Genomic DNA, 23,910 nt, shown 5'->3' on the forward strand with positions numbered 1-23,910 from the left:
CTAGAAAAACTGTGATAGTAATCAAAGCTCTCCTGTAGACACTGGCCAGTTTTGTCTCACATCTCTCTTCTCTTCATCTCCCTCCACAGATTCTAATAGAGGAACTGAAACAATACTAAGCATCATTTGATAGAAATATCAAAATAAACCTAGTGAGGATAATGGGGCATGGATTGGGAAGAATGAATAGGCAAAATAAACCCAACAAAGGTAACAACGATCGGCGAAGAAGACAACAACGCAATAGTGGAAACAGAAAGGACACCAAGAAACAAATACTTTGTATTATACAAAACTGAAAACCAAAACTGAATCCTTAAGATCATGAAAAGTGTCTCGTTAACACAGTATACCAGTATTAGTACATACCAATACTGTAGATCTGAAACCCCCAGAGGCTCAATGAAAAACACATTTATGCATTTTAAAAGTGCAAATTGGGAAGATGGTCCACTTGGTAATTCATATTTAAGGTTCCCACTTAACTGTAGTGAATGCCATTAGGAAAGTAGACTTTTCTTTCAGTAAGGGACACGTTGCTGATGGAGGAATTTTGATATTTGCTATAAACTGCATGTTAAAATGTGCAAATGATCTAAATTCAGCAATTGCAAACCACAAAAACTTTTGCATTAGGGCTAATGTAAAATCTGTGACAAAATGGAGCTTGATTAGGTTTTTATTATTCCTACTGGGACCTTTTTCCTTCATTAGGAAGTCTAGAGAGGGACGTCTTTGGCACAAATACACACACGTGGCACAAAGTAAAAGCCACTTTGATCTCAACAAGACAAGCAGCACTGCACTACATCTGTTTGAAAAAGGTACAGGCCTTTCTCTAAGACTGGGAGTGAAGGAAAGTGATGGGGCCAAAAGGAAAAAAAGAAGAAGAAGAGCGTAGAAAAGCAGCGTAGGCTGGTTAACAAGACAAGACAGGACAGCCAGTAAAATTACATATAAAAAAATGCAGGAATGGAAAAAAAAGTGCAAAGTGGTTGAGGGGAGAAGGAGGCTGACAGAACAGAGGGAGGGAAGAGAATGTTACACGATATAATAAGATGAGTGGAAAAAGAACGCCTGAGGGCAGAGTACAGACAACTAGGCTGCTGACTTACCTGCCTGCAAGCACACACTTCATCACGCACACACACCCATACACACGCACGCACACACGCACGCACACACACACAGGGCATGATGACAGCCTTTCCGATTTTGAAGAAAACACTTTTAAACATGCTGGGATTTTGCCGTTTTGAAAAAAATAAAAATTTGCCCCTTTGCTGGTCTCTGTATTCCACCTGAACTGATGACTGGTGACACATCCGGTTGTGAAACTTCACTGCGTTTTACCTGATGATGAATTATGCATCAGCCGCTGTCACTTTGAAAAAAGCAATTACTTGACTGATCAGGCAGGTGGTTGTGTTTTGTCTGGCATATGCTGTGCATTTATTATGGGAATTGAGCTAATAGCAGAACCATTCGCTCATAAACACGAGACAGTGGACGGGTTTCCTATTGCTTTCCATCATTGTTCTAAAGGTAAACACATAGCTCAAGATGAATCAATGCTTTCTGCACGAATAGAGAAAAAATTCTAATTTGTGAAAGGTAGGTTATGATTAAAAGTTCAATTTCAGTACGATAGTCTCATACTCGTCTAAAATCACATTGTTAGCTTAATGTGTTTTGTGAAAACGTTTGGAGATCAAATAAAATGTTTATTGTTTTTCTTTGTCAAATTAGAGGCCACTGACAATCCACTGAATACGTATTAGATATACTGTAGCTTTGAAACCCCCAAAACTGAAAGGAATGGATGGAAAGATGGACAGAAGGATAGACAGATGAGAAAATGGATAGACGAGTAGATGAATATGTGCATGATGGACTGATGTTAATTGAATTGTTGGATGATGAGAAACAATGGATGGACGGACAGACGATGAGCAAACATGGATGGATGAACAGATAGACAGATAATAAACTAAGAAAACCAATATTTCTTATATGTTTTGTGCTTGAAAATGCTTCTCCTCTACTCTCAAGGCTTTAAATCTACAGAGGACCTTGAAAGAACATAGCAGTCTTTTAATCAACAAATATCACTTTACAATCTGATGGAAAAATTTAAAAAAATTTTAAAATGCATTGTACGGTAAAAAATTGTATTGATGAATAATTACCCAATCTTCTGAGAAGCTCAAATATACTAGTGAGACTTAAATATTTTAACATCTGGACCTCTGCTGCAGCGCAGAACTCAAGCCTTTCAGCAGAGTTCTTAGACGAAGCCAAACCTGCAGTACAGGTGGAAAACAGAAGTTCTGCAGAAGTACAGGCAGGCTGGCGCATACAGTCCTTTATGTGTTGAGAAAAATGTAGCGCTGAACAGGGGGAGAAAAGAGCAGGTAAAAGCAGAGAGTGAGAATTGACAATGTGATGTGTGATGGAAATAATTCCCACTCCAGATCACACAGGGATCCAGCGCTGCTCTCTACTCTGCCTCACATCGTCTCTACTTTCTATCCTCTATCCGTGCTGCCCACACCGTGGTGCTTCGATTTGCTCTCGTCTGAGCTTTCTGCTGTGTAAGATATTCCTTATTTGGTCTCTTCTGTTTTTGTCCATTACATCTTTTATCATTTATGGTCAATTTTTTATAAGATGAAGACGAAGATAACAATTGTCCAGGCTGCAGTAAAAGAAATATGCATTCTAATAGAATTCAGTGTTTGCCAGTAAAGTTGACAAAGTTAGAGCAGGAGGGAAACGCATTCGTTCTGTTTGTTAGTGGCCACGTTAATAAGACAATACATACGAAGAGACACAACGCCTTACAAAACAAGATGGAGGATTCACTTGCCTTTGTGACCACACTTGGTTCTTTTAGAATCCAGTCTACATTGAATAATGCTAAACAATCGGGATAAAACAAAAATAATTTTTCATTGAGGTGAGCACACTGTCTTTTAGGATTCTTCCAATCAGCCTGACTTAAAACATAAGAAACTAGAGGTGCACCCCGAAATCAGGTGGTGATTGGAATCAACAGATTCTTTTTTTCTTTTTTCTTGATTGGCCCTGGTTTGTGACGAGTTGCTTGGAAATTTAAAGGTCCAAACTTTTTCTGATCAACAGATATGCTTTGATGTGGAAAATGTTAGTGAAGAAGATTCAGACTTTGCGATTTTCAGCAGGAGATATGGAAACAGTAAAATGGGATCAATTGTTTTCATCATCGCTGCATGAGAGCGAGAGAGAGCAAAACTTCAAGCAGATTAAAAAAAGGCCAAATAAAACACAACAGAGTCATTTTTTGCCTTTTGAGCCTTTTAACTGTGACGGATGTAAAAATGGGGAATGCTTTTTAGATATTTCACATTTAAAATTTTAAATGCAAAATTGTGCTTTTGCGTTTGACTTTAAAATGTTAAAATGTTCTGATGACAGCGGTAACAATTATCGTTACCGTTACTGGTGGCCTCTGCTACTATAGTATGAACTAATACTCACAGCAGAAAAAGGCACGAAAGCTGATAGTGATTGTTGACTAGTGACTATTTTAGCAAAAGAATTCCAGAACTATGGCCAAATGATTAAAAAGAAAGTAAAATACACTTTATCAAAAGACAACAAAAGAAAAGTAATATTGTTGTGCTAGGCCTGCTTGGAAAAAATCCAAGGAAAAAATAACGAGGCTTTAAGATTTCAAAGTCCTCAGAGGCGAGAAAACCTAATAAATTAGGCCTGGAGCAGCCAGGCTCTAATTTAAAATTAAAAGCTCTGACATTAAAACTGATCGCTCTCAAAACAAACAATACAATTCTAAATTCATTTAAAAGTAATTTTTTACAAATGGAGATTTGAAATGAACATAAAAGTTCTAATTGGTGCATCTCTGTTAGAAAACGCCGGATCTGACATTGTTATTGATGCTGTCGCGCTTTGCCATCACAAAATATGTTTGAGAAAATAATGTAGCTGTAAATTTCTGAGTCAAATGTATTTAATTATTTGCTGCAGTGTATCTGAAGTTATCTAAATTAACCCACAATCACTCATTCAGTTGTTTGCACAGATCAGATTCGCTGGTGTTAGATATGACTCAAAATAATTGTAAAAAGTGACTGCAGGAAATTCATTTTCTAAATTAAATTTAAAAATGGTTTGTTTTATGATTAGATCACATGCGGGATATGGATTAAAAGAAGACAGCAAAACAATGTAGCAAAATCTGACCCTCAGCTGTTGACAAAACATCTGAAGAAGAAAACACTGAAGGAAGGATGGAAAGAAAATAAGAAGAAAAGAAAGAGAAAAACTTTAGTGAGACTAAAAATAAAAGGGACGGGGGGGAGGATCCGATAAAAACAACAAAAATACAGAAAATATTCCAGAGAGAATATGAACATGTACATATTCAGACACAGCATACAGGACATTTCCCCTCAGGCTCATAGATCATGAGCAATTTGGGAAGGGCAAGTTTGTTCACTAAATATTTGATGGGCACCCCGAGCTGCAGTGAGATTAAAAGATTAATCTTGGCAGCAGAGATGTGTTTATCGGTGTGAAACCGTTACTGTGTGTTCGGCTGTGTGTTTATGTGCATGTGCAGCACAAAGAACTAAATTAATATTGAATAAACAGCCCTCAACCATTGACAGCACTTTAAACAAACAGAGCAGACAGATAGAGCAGTGGAATATCGATAAACTAATTACGTTTATTAGAATATTTAAGAGGGCTTACCACATATTTAGCAATTAATTGTCATAATGAGTAGCACAGATGATGCATTACCTATTTATTCAACTGTATTGCACAGTATTTCCACAGTTCCAAACTTAAAAAAAAAAAAAAGGTTCTTTCTCATGCTGACTTTGCCGTTTTTCTCCAGACATAACTAGAAATGCTCAGTCAGCATGAAGCAGCAGATTTATAATCCAAAAAAACAAAAACAAAAAACAAACAGGTTGTACATGAGTTGATTTGCTGGGATATTTGGCCCGCGGATATTTAGGTGCCCCGTCCCGTTACTACTGAATTAATGCGAACAAGGTCTGACACCGTCTCAGACTGAAGCAATGCTGCAGAATCAGCCGGATGCATGCTGACTTTGGGGAAGTAGTTTTTGTTACTGGGAGGAAAACAAAAGCAAAAATGATTCAACCGATTTTAACGCTGCCACCCCCCTCCCTCAAAAAAGAAGAAAAAATTTTCACTTAGCAAATTCTTAAAAAGAAAAAAAAAAACAACCAGTTGAAACAGATCTGAACTGAAAGAAGGTTTAAAACTAAAGAGGCAGAACATTACGACCACCTGCCTAATGTTGTTTTGGTCTCCCCAGCTGTATTGTTTTTCACATTAGAGACAAGCTTAAGTAGCCAGCGTCGTTCTGCTCTTCTGTCCTCAGTGTGGTCACTCTGATGGACGACCGAGGGACACTTTAGGCAGCCTGGAGATTAGTGAACCAGTGGAGATTTGCTGAGCAGAAACGTAAAGCTGAGCCTAACAATGAATCTCACTGGCCAAGATTGTTTAAAAGGATAAGATCCCCACAAAAATCTGGCTCCATATGGGATTGTGGGCTTGTCTTGTGTAACTGTGTGTGTGAGATAAGCCTCGTGGGTAAAGGGTGAGAGTGTGTGGTTTTTGTGTGTGAAGAATGGATGTTATGTGATGAGAGGGCTGCAGTGAAACTGTCAAAGCTAGGGAGACCATAAGGTCTTATTTAGAATCCTTTGAAGCTAGGAGGCTTCAAATGCAGAAGCTTAAAAAGCCCAGAAGAAGAGAGAAAAAAATGAATCTGTCACAGAAGTCGCAAACACATTTGTGACCCCAAGGCAACCTGACCAGGGATACATATTTACTTATTCTGTTTTGTTCCACATAACTGCTGCTATCCATTCCTCAGACCACAACAATACAGCTGTTTTAATGTTTACTGAGATGTAAAATAATATTTCAATCAAAGCATTAGATGATACACAATCAAGCTGCATTCATGTTTTCTTTGTGAAGTGCCATGATGCAGCATGTGTTGTCAATTAAACTGAAACGATGTCATACTAAATTGTTCTAATGCCAGAACTAGTCGTCCAATCACATTTTTTATGTTTTCACAAACAAAATGAAGGCATTTTTTGCATTTGAGAGTTTCAACTAAAAAGTTTTTTTTTTGTTTTTTTTTAACTGTGAAGCTTTGCTTTGTAACTGAATCAGGTATGGACTCACAGACACACCAACTCGAGCTGCGGCTGCCACTAGACACACCTTATATTAACAAGCACCATGTGCTTTTCAGGGACATTGTTGCTCTTTCATGCACATCTGTTATTTGCTGCTGTTGTTTCTCGGTTCTCTGTTTCGATCTGGTTATTTTTCTCTCTTTCTGCAGATCTACATGCAGATTTCTACCGTTGTCTTCTTGTATTTTCTTGTTCTCACTTCTATTTCTTTCTCACTCTCTCCCTGTTAACGTTCTTCCCTACCTCTTTTCTTTCTTTCTTTTAATTTTCCCCTCCGCCTCGGTGTCTGTTCCCATTAATAAATAAACCCAAAGCCAGTTCTAAAAATATTTTTTATGTATATAAAGCAAAGCATTTGTTTGTTTATTTGGATCCCCCATTAGCCACATCATAAAGAAAAAAAAAACATTATTGCAAAAACAGTTACACTCACTAAATATAACATTAGTAGCTTAGTATAGTGACTCATAAAGGCGTCCATTAAAAATGAATATCATAATGCTCCACTTGTTATTTTTGGTACTCAGACAACAATGCTCATAGATATACTGTCGGATAGACATGGGGGAGGAAAGAAAAAATAGACGCACCAGATTACTTGCTAACTTTGGCTTTTAATACATCAGAAAAACAACTAGCCCTTTTTTTATATTTTCAAACCTGCCAATTTCAACACTGTTAATTTTTCCTACCTGGTATCTACGTATAATGCTGCTACACTAATAATTGAAAAGTAGATTTTCCTACGAATACAGAAAGATTTGTTTAAATAAAAAAGCATTAGAAAGCACAAGATTATCATAATTAGGGTTCTGCTTTAAACCAACAAGACTTTTCGACCCAAGGAAAGGAAAAGAAGCTATCTTTAATTCTTACCAAAGTCGACAAAGGAGGACTGCCCGATGGTTTTTGCTGGACTTGAGACGACTTCCCCCTTGGTGAAGGCCCCATCCTGGGAGAACAACACAGAGGAAACGAGGGAAAGAAGAGAGAACAATAAAATTATGCAGCTTCATAAATGCTCATACATTTTTCAAATGCTCAACTGTACTCTCGATTGTTTAACGGCCATAAATAAATCAGCTTGAATTTTGTTTTACAGTCACAGACCCAGTGGATCAATAGGGCCATACAGAGAAGAGGCATCAGGATTACAACACCGAAGCAGTAACTAATTCCCTTTAAAAGAAAATGGCTTATGAGACATTTTAATGGGCCAATTGAGGGGAAAAAAGGATGAGTATGACAATTGTGCATTAACATTAGGAAAAGGCAGAGCCGGTACATTTCCATAAATCTACTAGCAGGTGCTGAAACGCTACAGATACAACAGCCTTCTCTGCCTTTTTTCCCCATTTGTCTCTAAATGTAACATTACTTCTTTTTGTTTTGCACACAACAATTAAAACACTAAAGTTTAATATTGTACTTGACAGAAATGCATAAAAACAATCTTAAAGAGTACAAACAGATCCTACACGGTTCAAAAATATTTTTAAATGATCCAAATTGCAAACGCGCACAATGCGTTTCATTTATTGTAAGCCTTTAAGTTTTTTATCTGCTGTAAAATAAATGCGTAACTTAAAAAATAATTTTTTCTTTCCTTTAGTAATTTTTTTTGGTATTGTTCCAAATTTTGTAAACTGTTTAAGTCAGAATCACATGACCTTTAACCCTCCCACAGTCTTAAGAGATTGGGTCAATTGGACCCTGCGAGGTTTTTCCCCTGTGTGGGGTCAGGTGGGGTCGCACTGACCAAGCGTGCGCTTTTACAAGTTTTTTAAAATTTTTTATATACCTAGACCGCCGACAGATAAATAGGCTGAACTTTAATATTTACAGTTTTTTCTATCTGCTAGCTGGCAGAAGCAGCAGAGTCTAAAGACATATTCCCTTTTCAAAGGTTTACACAGTCCAAGAGAAACAGAGAGAATATTAATTGCAAAATTATGAACATATTTAAACACTGTACAATTGGTATACATGTGCAATATCCACGGCATGTGATAGCTGTGGGGCTCCTGCTGTACTTTGTTTTTATTATGTCCAAATAACAGACAGCAGATCAGCTTTCAGTGTCAAAGGCCAGAGAATTCCTATGTTTATTTCCTGTGTTGAAGCAGCCTCAAAGGGACAGTGGCCCAGCCAGTCATTAAAACTGTCACACATTTTGCTTCTGTGAATTTATTAACCTGAAGATATCTCTACACTCTGTTGGTTTCGGGCAAAAATGAATGTTACAAATAAGAGTTCCAGAAATAATTAAAAAATGTGCGTTAAATGTACAGGTACGTCTAAAACAAACTTGAACAACTTTAATATTTTTTTCACTCATTTCAGAAAAGTGAAACTCAGGTATTGCATAGATTTATTACATATATATATATAGCAAACTATTTCAAGTCTTTATTTTATGCAGTTCTGATGATTAGGGCTTATAGAAAAAGAAAACTCAAAATTCAGTGTCTCAGAAAATGAGAGAATTATAAAAGATGAATAGAGTATTGTCAAGAAGAAGATGAAAGACACCAGACCCAACAGTGCAGACGACAAACATAAAGGCTGCTTTTAAAGCAACCTGGGCTCCCATTACACCTTAAAAGAGCCACAGAAATATTCCACTCTATGTGGAATGAATCTATGCGAGATACAAGTGACAAAAAAGTTTGAACTTTCTCCCAACATCATCATTTTCTGAGCCGTATCTGGAAGAAAGGATAAGCTAGATACATAAGCAGGAAAAGCAATGTGTTTATGCACACACATGCACTGAGGGATATATGGCCTGCTGATACCAACATTAGGTGATTCATGGGCGAATGCACCAAAAACAGAAACAAAGACATGAAGAGGGATGGAGACAATCATTTACTAAGAGAGACCTGCATATACATTATGAAAGAGATACAGATAGTAAGAAGATTAACCAGATAAAAAACAGTTGCTTGCTGGAGGTGTAGACTATGTTGACGATTTAAATGATTGGATGTGATTTTACCCAATTGCTAACGTCTGGTCGTGACGGATGTAATGTACAGCGTGGAGCATGAAGGAAGCAAAGCTATGTTTACCGGAAATTGCGTATGCTGTAGACAACCATCCCACAGTGTGAAAAGAGAATTACTGAGCTGTTCATGAGAGCTCTAAGCTTGAAATGCAATTAAATGTCTTAAACATTTCTCTTGCTCCAATTTTAATTGCTCAATATTTGGAAGCGATTTGGGACATCTGCCAAACTACGACCATTTGCAGACAAGAGCTCTAAAGCAGCAGAAGATCAGAAATAATCGTTCAAAAGTCATCCTTTTGTGCGATGATTGGCCCGGTTGAAACTCAACTGCAGAAATCAACCTCAATGGGAGAAATCCCAGAAGGGGCGTTGGAGGGAGATGAGAATCGAGAGGAATGTCATAGAGACGGAATGTCCAGGCTGAAGATGTGTGTGTGTGTGTGGGTGTGTGTGTTTTACTTGATACAATGCGTTGTACAAAATGAACCAATAAAATGCAACAAACCCGAGTCTGACTTTATTGTCTAAATGTAAAAAAAAAAAAAAAGCAATTTAGCATTTTCTCTCTAAGAAATATGCTGCTCCTCTTTTCCACTCCCTAGCAAAAGTCGTAAGTTGCTATGGCCATCAAAATAAGACCATGAAATTCTATAACTTATAAATAACACTTCATATTTATAAAAATATATGGACTACAGATGAAAAAATTCAAAAGTTGTGCTTCATGAGATGAAAAGACAAAGCATAGTCAATAAATGCTTGTCTGTTTAACAACACCGGACAGATCCTGGTAATAACGTAGAGGAAGACCAGCATTATAATGCAAAGCGCCATCCATGGTATTGATTTTCTGTGCTGAGAGAAATTCCACAATGCCACAAGGATTAAATTGCCAACAAAGGCAATTTAGAGGGAAGTCATGGAACAAACATGAATAAACAAACAGTCTATCAAACGGAAACTCAATCCGACGAATTTGATCATAAACTGAAATAAATGCCATAAAATATCATTTTTGGATGTTCAATGCGTATGAAGTAGTTATTCCAAAATGCCAATAAATTATAAACCACAAAAGCCCTTTCTTTTTAAGATTTATACAAATAACTGAAACGTGGGCTTAGTTTGTTTTTGCCAAAATATACCGTAGTTATAAAAACGTAATATCTCCGCATGGTGTGCCATAAATCAGGAAACTATAAAAAGATAAAGAGCAGCAGAAAGAATTACTTATGATATATTTCTGTAAAACTTGCTTTAATTTTACTTAAGCTTAGGGAGAGAAACAAATTGGGAACACAAAGGGCCAAATCTAATCATCTCCCAAAGATTTACAGCACCAACAGAGAGATTGAAGGGACTGTACAATTTTATGAGTAAGAAATGCATCTGTGTGGCAGCTTACACGATTCACTACCACTGTAAAGAAAACCCAAATACTCTGAATAATCTTACATTTTTTGGTAGTTTTTACGTTAGTTTTGGTGAAAAATCTGTTCAAATCTGGTGAGAAAAAAAAACTACGAGCGACATTAAGTGTTGATAATGTTATTATTTATTGCTCCATTCTATTCATCTGACCAAATACAATGTTGACTACTTGGCCAATGTTCATCTGATGAAAAATCGATGCCATGACATGCATCAACGATGCCGTCTAAAGCTTTTTTATGTGGTTTTAAGGCTGTAGTTCACTGCTACTTATGGAACAGTTTATTCTTAGTGTAGTTTGGAAATGTGACTACTGTTGAGCATACTTAAAAAGTGTGGTGCAAAGTATTTCAACAATCCATTATAGAAACAACTCATCTCGCTAACTCCCTCCTGAGACATTGAGATTAAGAGACTCATGACTAGTGTTGCCAAAGTAATTGTCCCATTGAATTTATGTTGCCTCTTTCGAGTCGGTTAGTATTTATATGTTTTGACATCTAAATGGGTTTTTTGCATGACTGCTCATCGCTTACAGCGTCATCAAGGAAGGATAATCCTAATGGGCCACATATTGAGTTTGAAGCCAGAAACGTCATCAGTTTTACACACACACACAAAAAAAAAATCCTATAAAAATAAAGTGTTTTGTGCTTCTGTGTAAAGACACGCTTGTTTATGGAGAAAATGAAAACACTTACTTTGTATGATGAGTCAAAGTCGCCATGAATAAAATAAAGAAACTATAAATTCTTAATGAGTCAAAAATGCAGTGCAAACACCTTCCATACTGGAAACCATTGGAAGTGTATACAAAGGCAGAACAACATAGAAACAATAAAAAAAAAGAAGAAAAAACATTTCATTGACCAAAGTCCAGTTCACCTGAAGAACACAGAACATTATTATTACTAAGCTGAGTCACTGCTAGCTTAGCATACTTGAACCAGTGGGGAATCTCTTTAACAGAACATAGACAGTGTGTGTCAGTGTCTCTGTATAAATGAGTGAGCTCCCAGCACTTCTAAAATTTTATCTTAAAAATGACATGAGTACTGTTTTTCACACAAAGTTTTCCAGTTTATGGCTTAAAGTTGTGTAAATAAGTACAGTTCAGAGATACTAGGGGAAACGTTGCTTGTGTCTTTTATCAGATACATCCCTTATTGATATGCCTGATATGCTGTTAGCTATTTGGCTGTCATGAGGAATATGTTCTTTCTAAATTCTTAGTAATACAGTTTTTCTTTATTCAAGTTTATTATGTTATAGAGATATGACTTAAAACCCAAATCAGGCGGTTCAGCGGTTCATGTGCAAATGGTTAGCATACACAAAAAACTTGAGATACAACCTTTTCCACGCAAACATTAGTTGATTGTGGAAATGTGCTTACTTTATAGATTAGAAATATATCATTATACAAAACAGTGTTTCTTTTATCTTTTATCAAAGCAGTTTGTCCCACAGCTGGCAACAAGTTCCAAAGCAAAATTAAATTTTAGTCTTTGTAGAAACTAAAGTGTGCTTTTGAGTTAACCATTCACATCATGAATGCACTGAACTCTGACATAGTCAATTATGGTGGCACTTTATTTGTTGATTGAAATGATCCTTGGAGTGTGTTAGACAAAGAGTTCCACCATAACAAAAGAATAAAAGTTAATGACTGTATAAGCACTACTTATGTGCAAAACTACCATATTTCCAGAAGGAAATGTCCAGTCATGTGTTTAATGTGGGTCAAATTAATCAAAAAATAGTTATCGATTCAAGCTCCTCTGAGCATTTAACATAGTGATGTGACTAAATCTTCATCAGTGCAGAAAGAGTGTCTGACTAGTATAGCTTGACATTAAGCAATGTCATTATTGGTCCACTGCAGCAACATTTGAATAGAGAATGCATAGGTTCCCATTCACTCAGACCTAACACTCAAAGGTTTCATATAATTTTCCATATCAAGAAGTGGAAGCAACATGCAACTGCTAGAAATAACTTTTCAAAATTATTCAATTTTACTAACTTTTACTAATATTTACCAGACATACAAATGATCTATTCTGCAGCAAGTAGATCAGGGTTTCTGGTCACTCATGGATTTATGGTGTCAACTTGAGTATCAGAGATGACATCTGTCTGATTGACTGGTGCTGGTTCCTTAATTGCAATGGAGCATGATTAAAAAACTGAGTGTGTTTGAGGACGGCCAACTGATGTGTGAAGATTAAGGGATTACACGCTCTAGAATTGCTGATGCCGTCTGTTCGAATTACCCCCAATACATCTCTCTTTCAGGCAGAGAGGAACACACATAACACAAAACAAAGAGGAAATATATTCTATTTTTAAATAAGTGTCGGTAAAATCACTGTATTAGCTAATAGGTGATATGATAAGAATGTCATTATCATTGGATTAGGGTAACCCTGGATGGGCTGCATGTATTCATGTAAGCTCAGTGAAACAAATCCTTTCGTGTTGCTTCTAAGATTGAAATAACGATGCCAAGGCAGCTCATATATAGCGATGGATAATATAAAAGCTGCCTTGCTATTTTCTTTGATGTGATAACAACTAAAGAATACTCTGGCTGCACAGCTTGGTCTATTTACTGTCACAAGGAATTAAATTCACACTAACCACTGGCAAGGAAACAGGAAACAATGAAAGAATGTTTGTTTTTTCTTGCAACTTGCTTCTGCTACTCTGCGTTTAAAATTAGTATTTTATTTGTTTTCCCGCTTTTTTTTTCCCTCCTTGGTGAAATGATGAAATTACAAAATTGAAAATCACACCGCTGACATGTTTGTGCAGCAAAGGCAGTTTGCTCCGGTGTCACCAATTGAATCTATCATGTCACAGACCTGACCTTTTGCACCGCTCGGTAACTCGCTGGCCGATGCGTCTCTGTGCATCTCCTACTTTATTTCCACTGCTGTGACTTCCCTCTCTTGTGTAATCACAAGAAAACAGTGGAATGGGCAGTGATGGAATAAGACTAAGGCGGTAGAAAAACCGAGGCGATTAATTAAAAAAAGTGGCGGAAGAAAAAAAAAAACAAAACAAGTGAGAGTCTACTGGCCTGTGACCGACAGATACAGCTGAACAACATGAAGGGATTAACAGCAGTCTAATGCTGATGGCTTGCTGGGCAACGGCCTGGTCTTCCTTGCTTGACTATGTTTTTCCCCCAAGCGTAGGAGTATGCAACTAGAACAGCTTTTTGTGATTTGATATTAGGACTTGCTGGTGTGCATGATGAATTGGTGCACTGAGGATGAGGGTCATTAGAGAAAAGCAACACAACACAGCACAGAAAAAGCTTGCATGAACGGAAGCAATTTGGCTTTTTTAATGGGAGGAAGTTGGGAATAAGATGGCGGTCATTCATAAAGTGAAGAGGGTTTATTTGGATAATGAAGAGACTCCATTCTTCTGTAAATCAATCTGTACCCTCACTTAGTCTAGCTCCCAAACTTGGGCTTCGTCTTTTGTTCCACTTGATTTTAAAGGCTTCACTTTGAAGAGCAAGTTATCCTTTGGCACACTGGATTAGATGGATAAGGGAACTGAACCTTTTACATAAATAAGAAAAGATTCAGATAGTTTCTTTTATACAGAATAAACACAAATGGAAAAACATTTTGCCCAGATTGACTAATAAACTATTTTAGCTTAACCATTGGTCTATTGAGAACAACCATTCAACTAAATCAAATAAAATCAGACAAAATCAGATATGTGCTATTTAATTAAACTTATTTACTGACCTGGACAGAACTAATGTGGAAAGTAGTCCCATTTAGATTTGCTATCACACTGACAGTTATTAAGTGAAAATGTCATCTGCCCAAAAAAATTCAGATTGGCTCAAACTCAGACATGAGAAAAAGATTTTAGGGTCTCTGGTGAATAAAAGCTGCTCGGTCAACTTACACGATTCTAGATGGCTTTCTACAGATTTATTTTAAGACCTAAGGAGCCCATATAAATGTAGCTAAGCTGGAAGAAAACTGTGCCAAGCAAAAATAACAAATAAAAAGTGGCTGCTTGGGTGTCTTTATAAAGAACATATATTATGACACATCTAGGGTTTAAGTAACAGATGTAAACTCTGTATTTTATTAATCTCTTAAATCCACTAATATGCTAGGATATCAGTTATTTTGTAACATTACATTTTTAAAACTTTTCTGATATAATTTAGCATCTTAGCAGATTAATATTTACATAGGGCTGAAACGATTCCTCGAACGGTTCAAGTACCTCGATTATTAAGATTCATTGAGGGAAGTTTGCCTGCCTTGATGCTTCGTTAATTTATATTTCATTATTTAGCGCACCGTGTTCCGGCCGGGACATTATTTGCATTATGCGCAGCTTCACGTCCGCCTCTTTGTTGTTGACGAATGCAAATGTTAGCAGCATAACCTCCAATTTTCAAGTTCAGCCTGTGGGGATTTTATTAATTGATGATAATGCCCGGGCTTTCATCGTTTTTGGGGGACCAATAAGCATCCTTAAAATGACTGGCGCGATGCCTGGAGTACGGCAGCCTTTCTCCTCCGGGAGCCGCTGGTTCAGAGCCAACGGCAGGAAGAGCGATGCAGGAGTATTTATACAGGTGAGGAGATAGACTGAACACGGTGGGCGGCTGAGTAGTTGATGATTACAGTGTAAGTGTAGCTTTACGGACGAACCGCACAATAAATATTATACTGTTCCCCCCATTCTTACTTTCGTCCCCTGGTCTACCGGTTCCGTTTAATAATAATACACACATCTGAAAAATTTAACACTGCCAGTAGATTGGAAGACATAAAAGTTCTAGAACTATGAGTGACAACTCCTCTTCTTTTATGTCTTTTTTTTAGTTACTAAAACTGCTCTAAAACTGTTCAGTCCACCCATCACACTTCTGGCCTTAGAGCAGAGCGGTAAGTTTGTTCTGTTTTGCTCTTGCTTGATTTTCTTTCCTCCTCCCAAACATTCTAACTTTGTAGAAACCCTCGCTCTGTTTCTGCTTCGACGCCCTTTTTTCTCTCTTCTTTTTCCTATTTCCTCTCTCTGCGATCAGATAAAGTACTGTCGAGTGTTATTGCGCCACACCCCCCCCCCCCCTTCCTTCCTTCTCTCTCTACTCACTCACTCTCTACTTCCTCTTCTGAGAGGGGAGATGTGGTACCAGCTCTCCATCTAACGGGTTAATCGAGTTTCCTAAATCTGCTGAGATTTACCCTGTCCAGAACTGAAGTAAACTCTGTTTAAGCTGGCATCGAGAAACGATTCGCCTGGTTTCTGACGACCTCCATCCAGGTGTCCCACCCTTCTTCCCCCTGTGAATTAGCCAGACTGAGCAGCCTGCAGCCAACTAGTTTCACAGAGCACACCTGTTAACGGTCGCTCGTTCTCTTTTATTACAATTTGCTCTTGTTACTGAACCAGGTAGGTTTTAGTGACTCGGGCGAGTCCCAAGGATGATGTTTTAAATTTGGGCTATCATGAACCAATAAACATTTTCCACCTCTTCCTCTCCAGAATCGAACATCATAGCTATTTTACAACCATCAAAGAACTTTAAGGTGACTCATTAATTGAATGTCCACAACATCTTTTAGATTTTCTTTATGCTAATTATTTTATTAGTAAGGCAATTTTGCAAGGGTCAGTACAGCTTAATTCAGTAGCAGAAATAATCAAATAAGAAAAATCAATCATCTAGTCTATCTTTCCCTAATGCTGACACTGAGAACTTAAAAGGGAACCTTTGAGAGAGACGGACAGAGTTTGGCTTTTCGAACCCCAGACCTGGCCTGATGATGAAGGAGGTGTTGCAGCAGGAGGAGGATGTTGGTCGGAAGGCAGGGATCTCTGTAGGCCTGATGAGCTTTCTTCTCCTCATGGATGGTGAGGTCACACAGGACTTGGGTGCTGGCAGAAAGGAAGGCATCAGTTCTTCTTCTTTGTCTTTGTTCTTTGTCTTTGTCTTTACCTTGGTCTTCATCTTCGTCTTTGGGGTCTGAACCCAGCTGATGAGAGAAGTGCAATTTGAAGCCACATGTTGCGGGGCAGACGGGTTGGTCCCCATGATCAGGACAGTCTTCGGCTCTGTGGCCCCGGCTCTTCTTCAGCTGCAGAGTTCTTTGTCCATCTCGATCTTGACTCGAAGCTGCCTGGAGGATCCAACCAAAGTTTCCTCTTTTGCACCCACCTTTTATAGGGTTCATCCACCCTTTTGGTTCATTTGCATTGGCTAGCACTGTTGCTGTGCTTATTTCATTGGCTACCTGCTTGGACAGATGATCTCATCTCCATCACTGTCTTAGAGACATTGTGTCCTGATGTCTGTGCTAATGTCTCAGGTTGCTTAACAACCTGTTTCCAAATAAGGTGTTGACCATCTCTGCACTCCTGTTAGTTCCCCTTTTCCCCTTAACCTTTCACCTACTATCCACCTCCAACACATCAGTGATCTTTAATTGCAGTTACACCTTTGACACCATTTCAAGTTCAGAGTAAAAATCACATTTATAAGATTTCAAGTTCAGAGTAAAAATCACATTTATAACTTCTTTTACTTCTCTGATTTATCATTCTTTTATAATGTTATGATAACCATAATTTATCAGTTACTCTTAGTATAATCTTAATGTGAGTTATTACAAATGTTTTCTGTAAAGAAACCAAGAATAATTCATGATTCTTATTATTTGATATCAAAGTTACAGTTACTTGTTTTACTTGTAAGAGTTCCCACTAATGTAAGTGTAAGTGTAAGTATTATTACAAGTAAACCAATATTAATATAAGTATTTTACTTTGAATCTTATCCAATTACTCACAATATTTAGAATTCATTCTTTAAAGCTTTCATGCTAAGTAATAGTCTGAACTATTTTTATAAATCTGCAGGCTGGAAACTTACTTCCTCTTTTTCCAGGAAACTGCTTTTCCTGTTTCATGACTCTCTCTGTCTTGACTATGATTTCTTATGATTAAATAGAAAAAAGTAGAATTAAAGCAAAGTTTGCAGGAGACAGAAACAACACACACAACCAAATTGATTTTATTGACATTTAAGTCTAATGTTGGGTCTAGATTTTACTTGAGTAATTAATTTTAAAGATAACTTTATTTATTTTTACTGTTAAACTAAAATCTCCAGCATGGGGAAGTGGGATGATCTCGGATTTTCTTGACACCCCCTCCACGAGGTCAGACCTTTCCCATGCTGGGAGTCCATCACCCTCCTGCAGTTCTGCGTCGTCATCGTCTGGAAAGAGAAGAGGTTCTTCTGGGATGTGAAGTTGCAGATTCTTCATCCTCAGTTGTCACAAAGGGCTCAGTGTAGTCATCAAAACTCCACCTCTTTTGACACCCCCTCCTTGGAGTTTTAATTTCCCCCATTAGGTGATGAATGTCGAAGAGAACTTGGATCGCTCTGATTCTTTAACAGGAACCTTCGCTGGATGAACTGTCGTTTCTTCAGGATGTGGGAAGGAAGAAGGCCTCAAAAAAAAAAATCTCGAACATTCAGCAGAGCAAAGCAAAAAAATAAGCAGCATGACGCTTTCCTCGTAATCGTGATCCTTTTCCGTAGCTGTGGTCTTTAAGGGGTACTGGAGTTGTCGGAGGCATCAGAAATTGTCCAATTTAAAAAAAAAAACAAAACTGCAAAACTTACAGTGCTGAATATCCAGGACAGGTGCTCTAGATATCAGGACGAAACAGTTGCCAGATCCTTCTAGGTGTTGGGTCTGACTTCAATGCTTTGTTACAGGGTTGATCTTAGTGATTTTCTATGACGCCACTTCTTCCTCACGACTTCAGCCCCTTTTCCAGTTTAATCCATCAGTTTGTGACAGGAGTTCTTCTTTAGCATAGTCCAATTTCTTCACGGCCCTCCCAGTCCAAAGCCTTGAAGTTGTTCTTTGAACGGCAACCATCCTGTAATAGTGGCCAGTCTATTGTAGGATGGCATGATGCTTGATCCTCTGGATATCTTCTTGTAATGTTCTGGTTCGCTTTAGCTAAGAACTGGCTTGAGCACCCCTTGGACCCCTTTCTTCATCAGTAGTACTGTGTTGCAGTTCAGTACTTACTTTACAAACTCTTGGGCGTTGAACCTCAGCTTAATCACCGTGGCTGCAGGCCGATCTTGACTCTCTGCCCTGTTTCCAATGACACTTTGAGCTGCAACTTCCCTTTTTCCTTCTCTGGGCAAAAAGGAGAAGTGTCTTCGCCTCCCTGCCTTCTGTGACGTGAACGGAGTTCCTCTGCAGGGGAAGACCTGCTCTTCTAGCAGCTGTCACTGTTACTGTGAGTCCATCAGAACCAAGAGGTACTTCTCACCTCTCTTCCTGTTATCCCCATTGGCTCTGCTACATCCATGCAGACTGAACCCCATGGGACTGTGCTCTTGATGAACAAACCTTCCATCCGCTGCCCTGGGTCCCTGCGTATTGAACACATACTCACAGTCCCACAGCTGCATCGGATGGGCTGAAGGGTCATCCAGAAGTTCTGCTTGCTCAGTTCTTCACGGGTTTGTAGCACGCCTGCATATCCGAGTACCATATGCACGCACCGTACTACCTCTCTAGGACCACCTGTCCTTAGGTGTTCTGTCCCACTTCGACCCCGGCAGAGACAATCTTTCTTGGTGGCTTGAAAGAACTTCATCTTTGCCCCTCCATAGGGCTTCTTCTCAGGTGTTGTCCTGTCGCTGCACCTCGAGTTTCCGGCGGAGCCTCAGTTCTGCTTTCTTCGTCCATAAGTTGTGAAGTCCCTGTTCGTTTTCAAGCCCCACGTTGGGCGCCACTTGTTATTGCGCCACACCCCCCCCCCCCCTTCCTTCCTTCTCTCTCTACTCACTCACTCTCTACTTCCTCTTCTGAGAGGGGAGATGTGGTACCAGCTCTCCATCTAACGGGTTAATCGAGTTTCCTAAATCTGCTGAGATTTACCCTGTCCAGAACTGAAGTAAACTCTGTTTAAGCTGGCATCGAGAAACGATTCGCCTGGTTTCTGACGACCTCCATCCAGGTGTCCCACCCTTCTTCCCCCTGTGAATTAGCCAGACTGAGCAGCCTGCAGCCAACTAGTTTCACAGAGCACACCTGTTAACGGTCGCTCGTTCTCTTTTATTACAATTTGCTCTTGTTACTGAACCAGGTAGGTTTTAGTGACTCGGGCGAGTCCCAAGGATGATGTTTTAAATTTGGGCTATCATGAACCAATAAACATTTTCCACCTCTTCCTCTCCAGAATCGAACATCATAGCTATTTTACAACCATCAAAGAACTTTAAGGTGACTCATTAATTGAATGTCCACAACATCTTTTAGATTTTCTTTATGCTAATTATTTTATTAGTAAGGCAATTTTGCAAGGGTCAGTACAGCTTAATTCAGTAGCAGAAATAATCAAATAAGAAAAATCAATCATCTAGTCTATCTTTCCCTAATGCTGACACTGAGAACTAAAAAGGGAACCTTTGAGAGAGACGGACAGAGTTTGGCTTTTCGAACCCCAGACCTGGCCTGATGATGAAGGAGGTGTTGCAGCAGGAGGAGGATGTTGGTCGACGAAGGCAGGGATCTCTGTAGGCCTGATGAGCTTTCTTCTCCTCATGGATGGTGAGGTCACACAGGACTTGGGTGCTGGCAGAAAGGAAGGCATCAGTTCTTCTTCTTTGTCTTTGTTCTTTGTCTTTGTCTTTACCTTGGTCTTCATCTTCGTCTTTGGGGTCTGAACCCAGCTGATGAGAGAAGTGCAATTTGAAGCCACATGTTGCGGGGCAGACGGGTTGGTCCCCATGATCAGGACAGTCTTCGGCTCTGTGGCCCCGGCTCTTCTTCAGCTGCAGAGTTCTTTGTCCATCTCGATCTTGACTCGAAGCTGCCTGGAGGATCCAACCAAAGTTTCCTCTTTTGCACCCACCTTTTATAGGGTTCATCCACCCTTTTGGTTCATTTGCATTGGCTAGCACTGTTGCTGTGCTTATTTCATTGGCTACCTGCTTGGACAGATGATCTCATCTCCATCACTGTCTTAGAGACATTGTGTCCTGATGTCTGTGCTAATGTCTCAGGTTGCTTAACAACCTGTTTCCAAATAAGGTGTTGACCATCTCTGCTCTCCTGTTAGTTCCCCTTTTTCCCTTAACCTTTCACCTACTATCCACCTCCAATACATCAGTGATCTTTAATTGTAGTTACACCTTTGACACCATTTCAAGTTCAGAGTAAAAATCACATTTATAAGATTTCAAGTTCAGAGTAAAAATCACATTTATAACTTCTTTTACTTCTCTGATTTATCATTCTTTTATAATGTTATGATAACCATAATTTATCAGTTACTCTTAGTATAATCTTAATGTGAGTTATTACAAATGTTTTCTGTAAAGAAACCAAGAATAATTCATGATTCTTATTATTTGATATCAAAGTTACAGTTACTTGTTTTACTTGTAAGAGTTCCCACTAATGTAAGTGTAAGTGTAAGTATTATTACAAGTAAACCAATATTAATATAAGTATTTTACTTTGAATCTTATCCAATTACTCACAATATTTAGAATTCATTCTTTAAAGCTTTCATGCTAAGTAATAGTCTGAACTATTTTTATAAATCTGCAGGCTGGAAACTTACTTCCTCTTTTTCCAGGAAACTGCTTTTCCTGTTTCATGACTCTCTCTGTCTTGACTATGATTTCTTATGATTAAATAGAAAAAAGTAGAATTAAAGCAAAGTTTGCAGGAGACAGAAACAACACACACAACCAAATTGATTTTATTGACATTTAAGTCTAATGTTGGGTCTAGATTTTACTTGAGTAATTAATTTTAAAGATAACTTTATTTATTTTTACTGTTAAACTAAAATCTCCAGCATGGGGAAGTGGGATGATCTCGGATTTTCTTGACACGAGCTTCTGAATCAACCTGCTGCATTTCAAACAGGCGCCTCTGACAAAAACCAAGAGCCATGGGCTCCCCTTCCTGCTCTCCTAGAATATCAAGTAGTTGGGTGGCAGTGCCAGGAAAACCAGGGAATCCCCCGACACGTCCAATGAACTTATTAATATGTGTATTATTTGCATTTGGGTGTATAAGATAATATAAAGATAAGCTAAAGGTACATTTCAGTCTAAATTCTCATTCTTTTTTGAGAATACATACTTATAAAATGTGCATGGATCAGACTCTGATATAGGCTATAAGGATTTTGTAAAACAAATAAGATTACAACAACACACCAGTTTTAGAAATATTATGCTGAACTCTCATTTTATTGTATTATGATGCTAAATATACCATAAATCACCAAATGTATTTGGATAAAAGTGTCGAAAGAGAGTTTTTGTGCAGTGTAAAGATAAAGCTTTAGGTTGATAAGGATTACTTTTAAATATAAACAAGTAATTATTTTTCACTTGCCAATATCAGAGCATCCAACAGCATAACAATAACCGTGACAAACCTTTGTGATAATAGTTTTATTCTTACCCAAAGCTCAAGGTGTATTATTTTGTATTTTACCATGTTGGTGTATCTGCAAACATCTTTTGGATTTTCTAAAGATGAAAAATGTAACTGTATTTTGCAGAACATGGAGTCCAGGCATGTGTTATCAATTTAAGTTCCTCCGAGCATTTAACATGCAGAGGTGGATACATCTTCATCAGCCCAGACAGAAGGTCTGCATTGCGTAGCACGACGTGAACTAACATTAGTATCAGATTGTTGCTGCAACATTTAAATAGAGTTTTCATAAGCAGAGTCTTAGCTGAAGATTGTGAGGATTTGAGTTTTCTTTGTGTTTATTTTAGGTTTCTGTGTCTATTGACTCGTCCTGTCTACCACTTGATTGTTCCCAGCTGTGTCTTGTACCCTGATTACCCTCTGTGTATTTAATCCCCCCTGTGTTCCTTGTTGGGTCTTTGTCTATTCTGTCTTGTCTAATCTGTCTTGCCGTGTCAGATGTTTGTCCATTGTTACCAGTCGCTACCAGTTTTGAGCCTTAGCCTTAAGTTCATTCTGTGCTGCCTGGACTTTGGATGTTTTTGTATATTTTCACCATTAAATTATCATTCTTTCACTCCAACCTGGGTCCTCAGCGTCATCCTCACCACCTGTCAACCACACTTCATGACAAAGATAAACCTATGTATGCTAAAGTAGCAGATAAGTAGAAAGTCAATGATGGAGCGTAATTAAAAGTAAAGCTGGGCATCTTCACACATTATTTAATACAAACTGCTGAACTTTGAATCTGAACTGACAACAACATTTCTTCCACTTCATATGCAATATTTTTAATTTTTACTGGAAAGCTACAGGATCAGCGAGTTTACACATTTTCCTGTTTATTTTAGATAGATTCATCTGGGTCAATGGGCCTCATAAAATTATCTATATCTGTAAATCAGGTAAGGTAATAGACATTTGTTACCTTATTTAGCCAAGTCTCAAAGTTCCCATCTTCAGTCGTCAGGAACAAATCTGTTGTAGGAAACAAAGGCGAGAGAAAAGATAAGGCAAGTTATTAGATGAATATTGTTTTTCCATTTGGTAATTATTCTTCAAATAAAATTGTTGAAATGACAGCGTGATCTAGCCCAGGGTAAAACACACATGAGAGCTTTGCTACTGTAGAAAAACTAGAAAAATTGCAATCAAAACCTGCACATAAAACCATGGGGTTTTTTCCCTCTCCAATTATTGCTGTAACCGGCTGCTGAGGAGAGAGTGTAACAAACTTGTGCAAGTTTAACAGTGAATCAAAAAAAATAAATGGAATTTCCATCAGCTAAATTAAGTCAGAGAAAACTGCTTCCTTTTTTTTTCTTTTCAGCCTGCAGACATTTCTGCATTTTAGTTTGTTTTTCTTCAGTTTGCAGAATGTGGGTGTTTAACTTGCACGGGAGAAACAAAGACTGGTCAAAATACAAATCATGTTGAATCAACTTTGTCCAGAAATATGTTTGGTATAATTGATATACCAAAAATGAACACAAATAAATTCAGCGCACTTTGGTTTTTACATCAGCTTTTTGTGTTTATAGAATAATACCATTAGATTAAATTTTTCTAAACAAACTTGTAGATGCACCAAAACATCCATTGTTCCAGAAGTATAAACCGCAACATTTTTAAAGTTTGCTTGTCAAGAATAAATGAAATTGCTGGCAACTGAACT

The 23,910-nt window shown here is 38.1% G+C and overlaps 1 protein-coding gene across 3 annotated transcripts in view; it reads right to left on the minus strand.

The window, feature by feature from the left end:
• The window catches only part of itfg1 (integrin alpha FG-GAP repeat containing 1), a 169,208-nt gene that overhangs the window by 119,052 nt on the left and 26,246 nt on the right, over nucleotides 1–23,910 (minus strand). For all 3 annotated transcript variants that reach the window (XM_044102727.1, XM_044102744.1, XM_044102753.1), the window contains exons 7-8: nucleotides 23,164–23,213; nucleotides 7,134–7,209 (exon numbers count right to left, since the gene is read on the minus strand). In XM_044102727.1, the coding sequence (XP_043958662.1) occupies nucleotides 7,134–7,209; nucleotides 23,164–23,213 (126 nt within the window). The remainder of the gene's footprint in view (nucleotides 1–7,133; nucleotides 7,210–23,163; nucleotides 23,214–23,910) is intronic.

The sequence above is a fragment of the Gambusia affinis genome, linkage group LG02, assembly GCF_019740435.1.
Source record: "Gambusia affinis linkage group LG02, SWU_Gaff_1.0, whole genome shotgun sequence".
In the NCBI taxonomy this organism is placed as follows: domain Eukaryota; kingdom Metazoa; phylum Chordata; class Actinopteri; order Cyprinodontiformes; family Poeciliidae; genus Gambusia; species Gambusia affinis.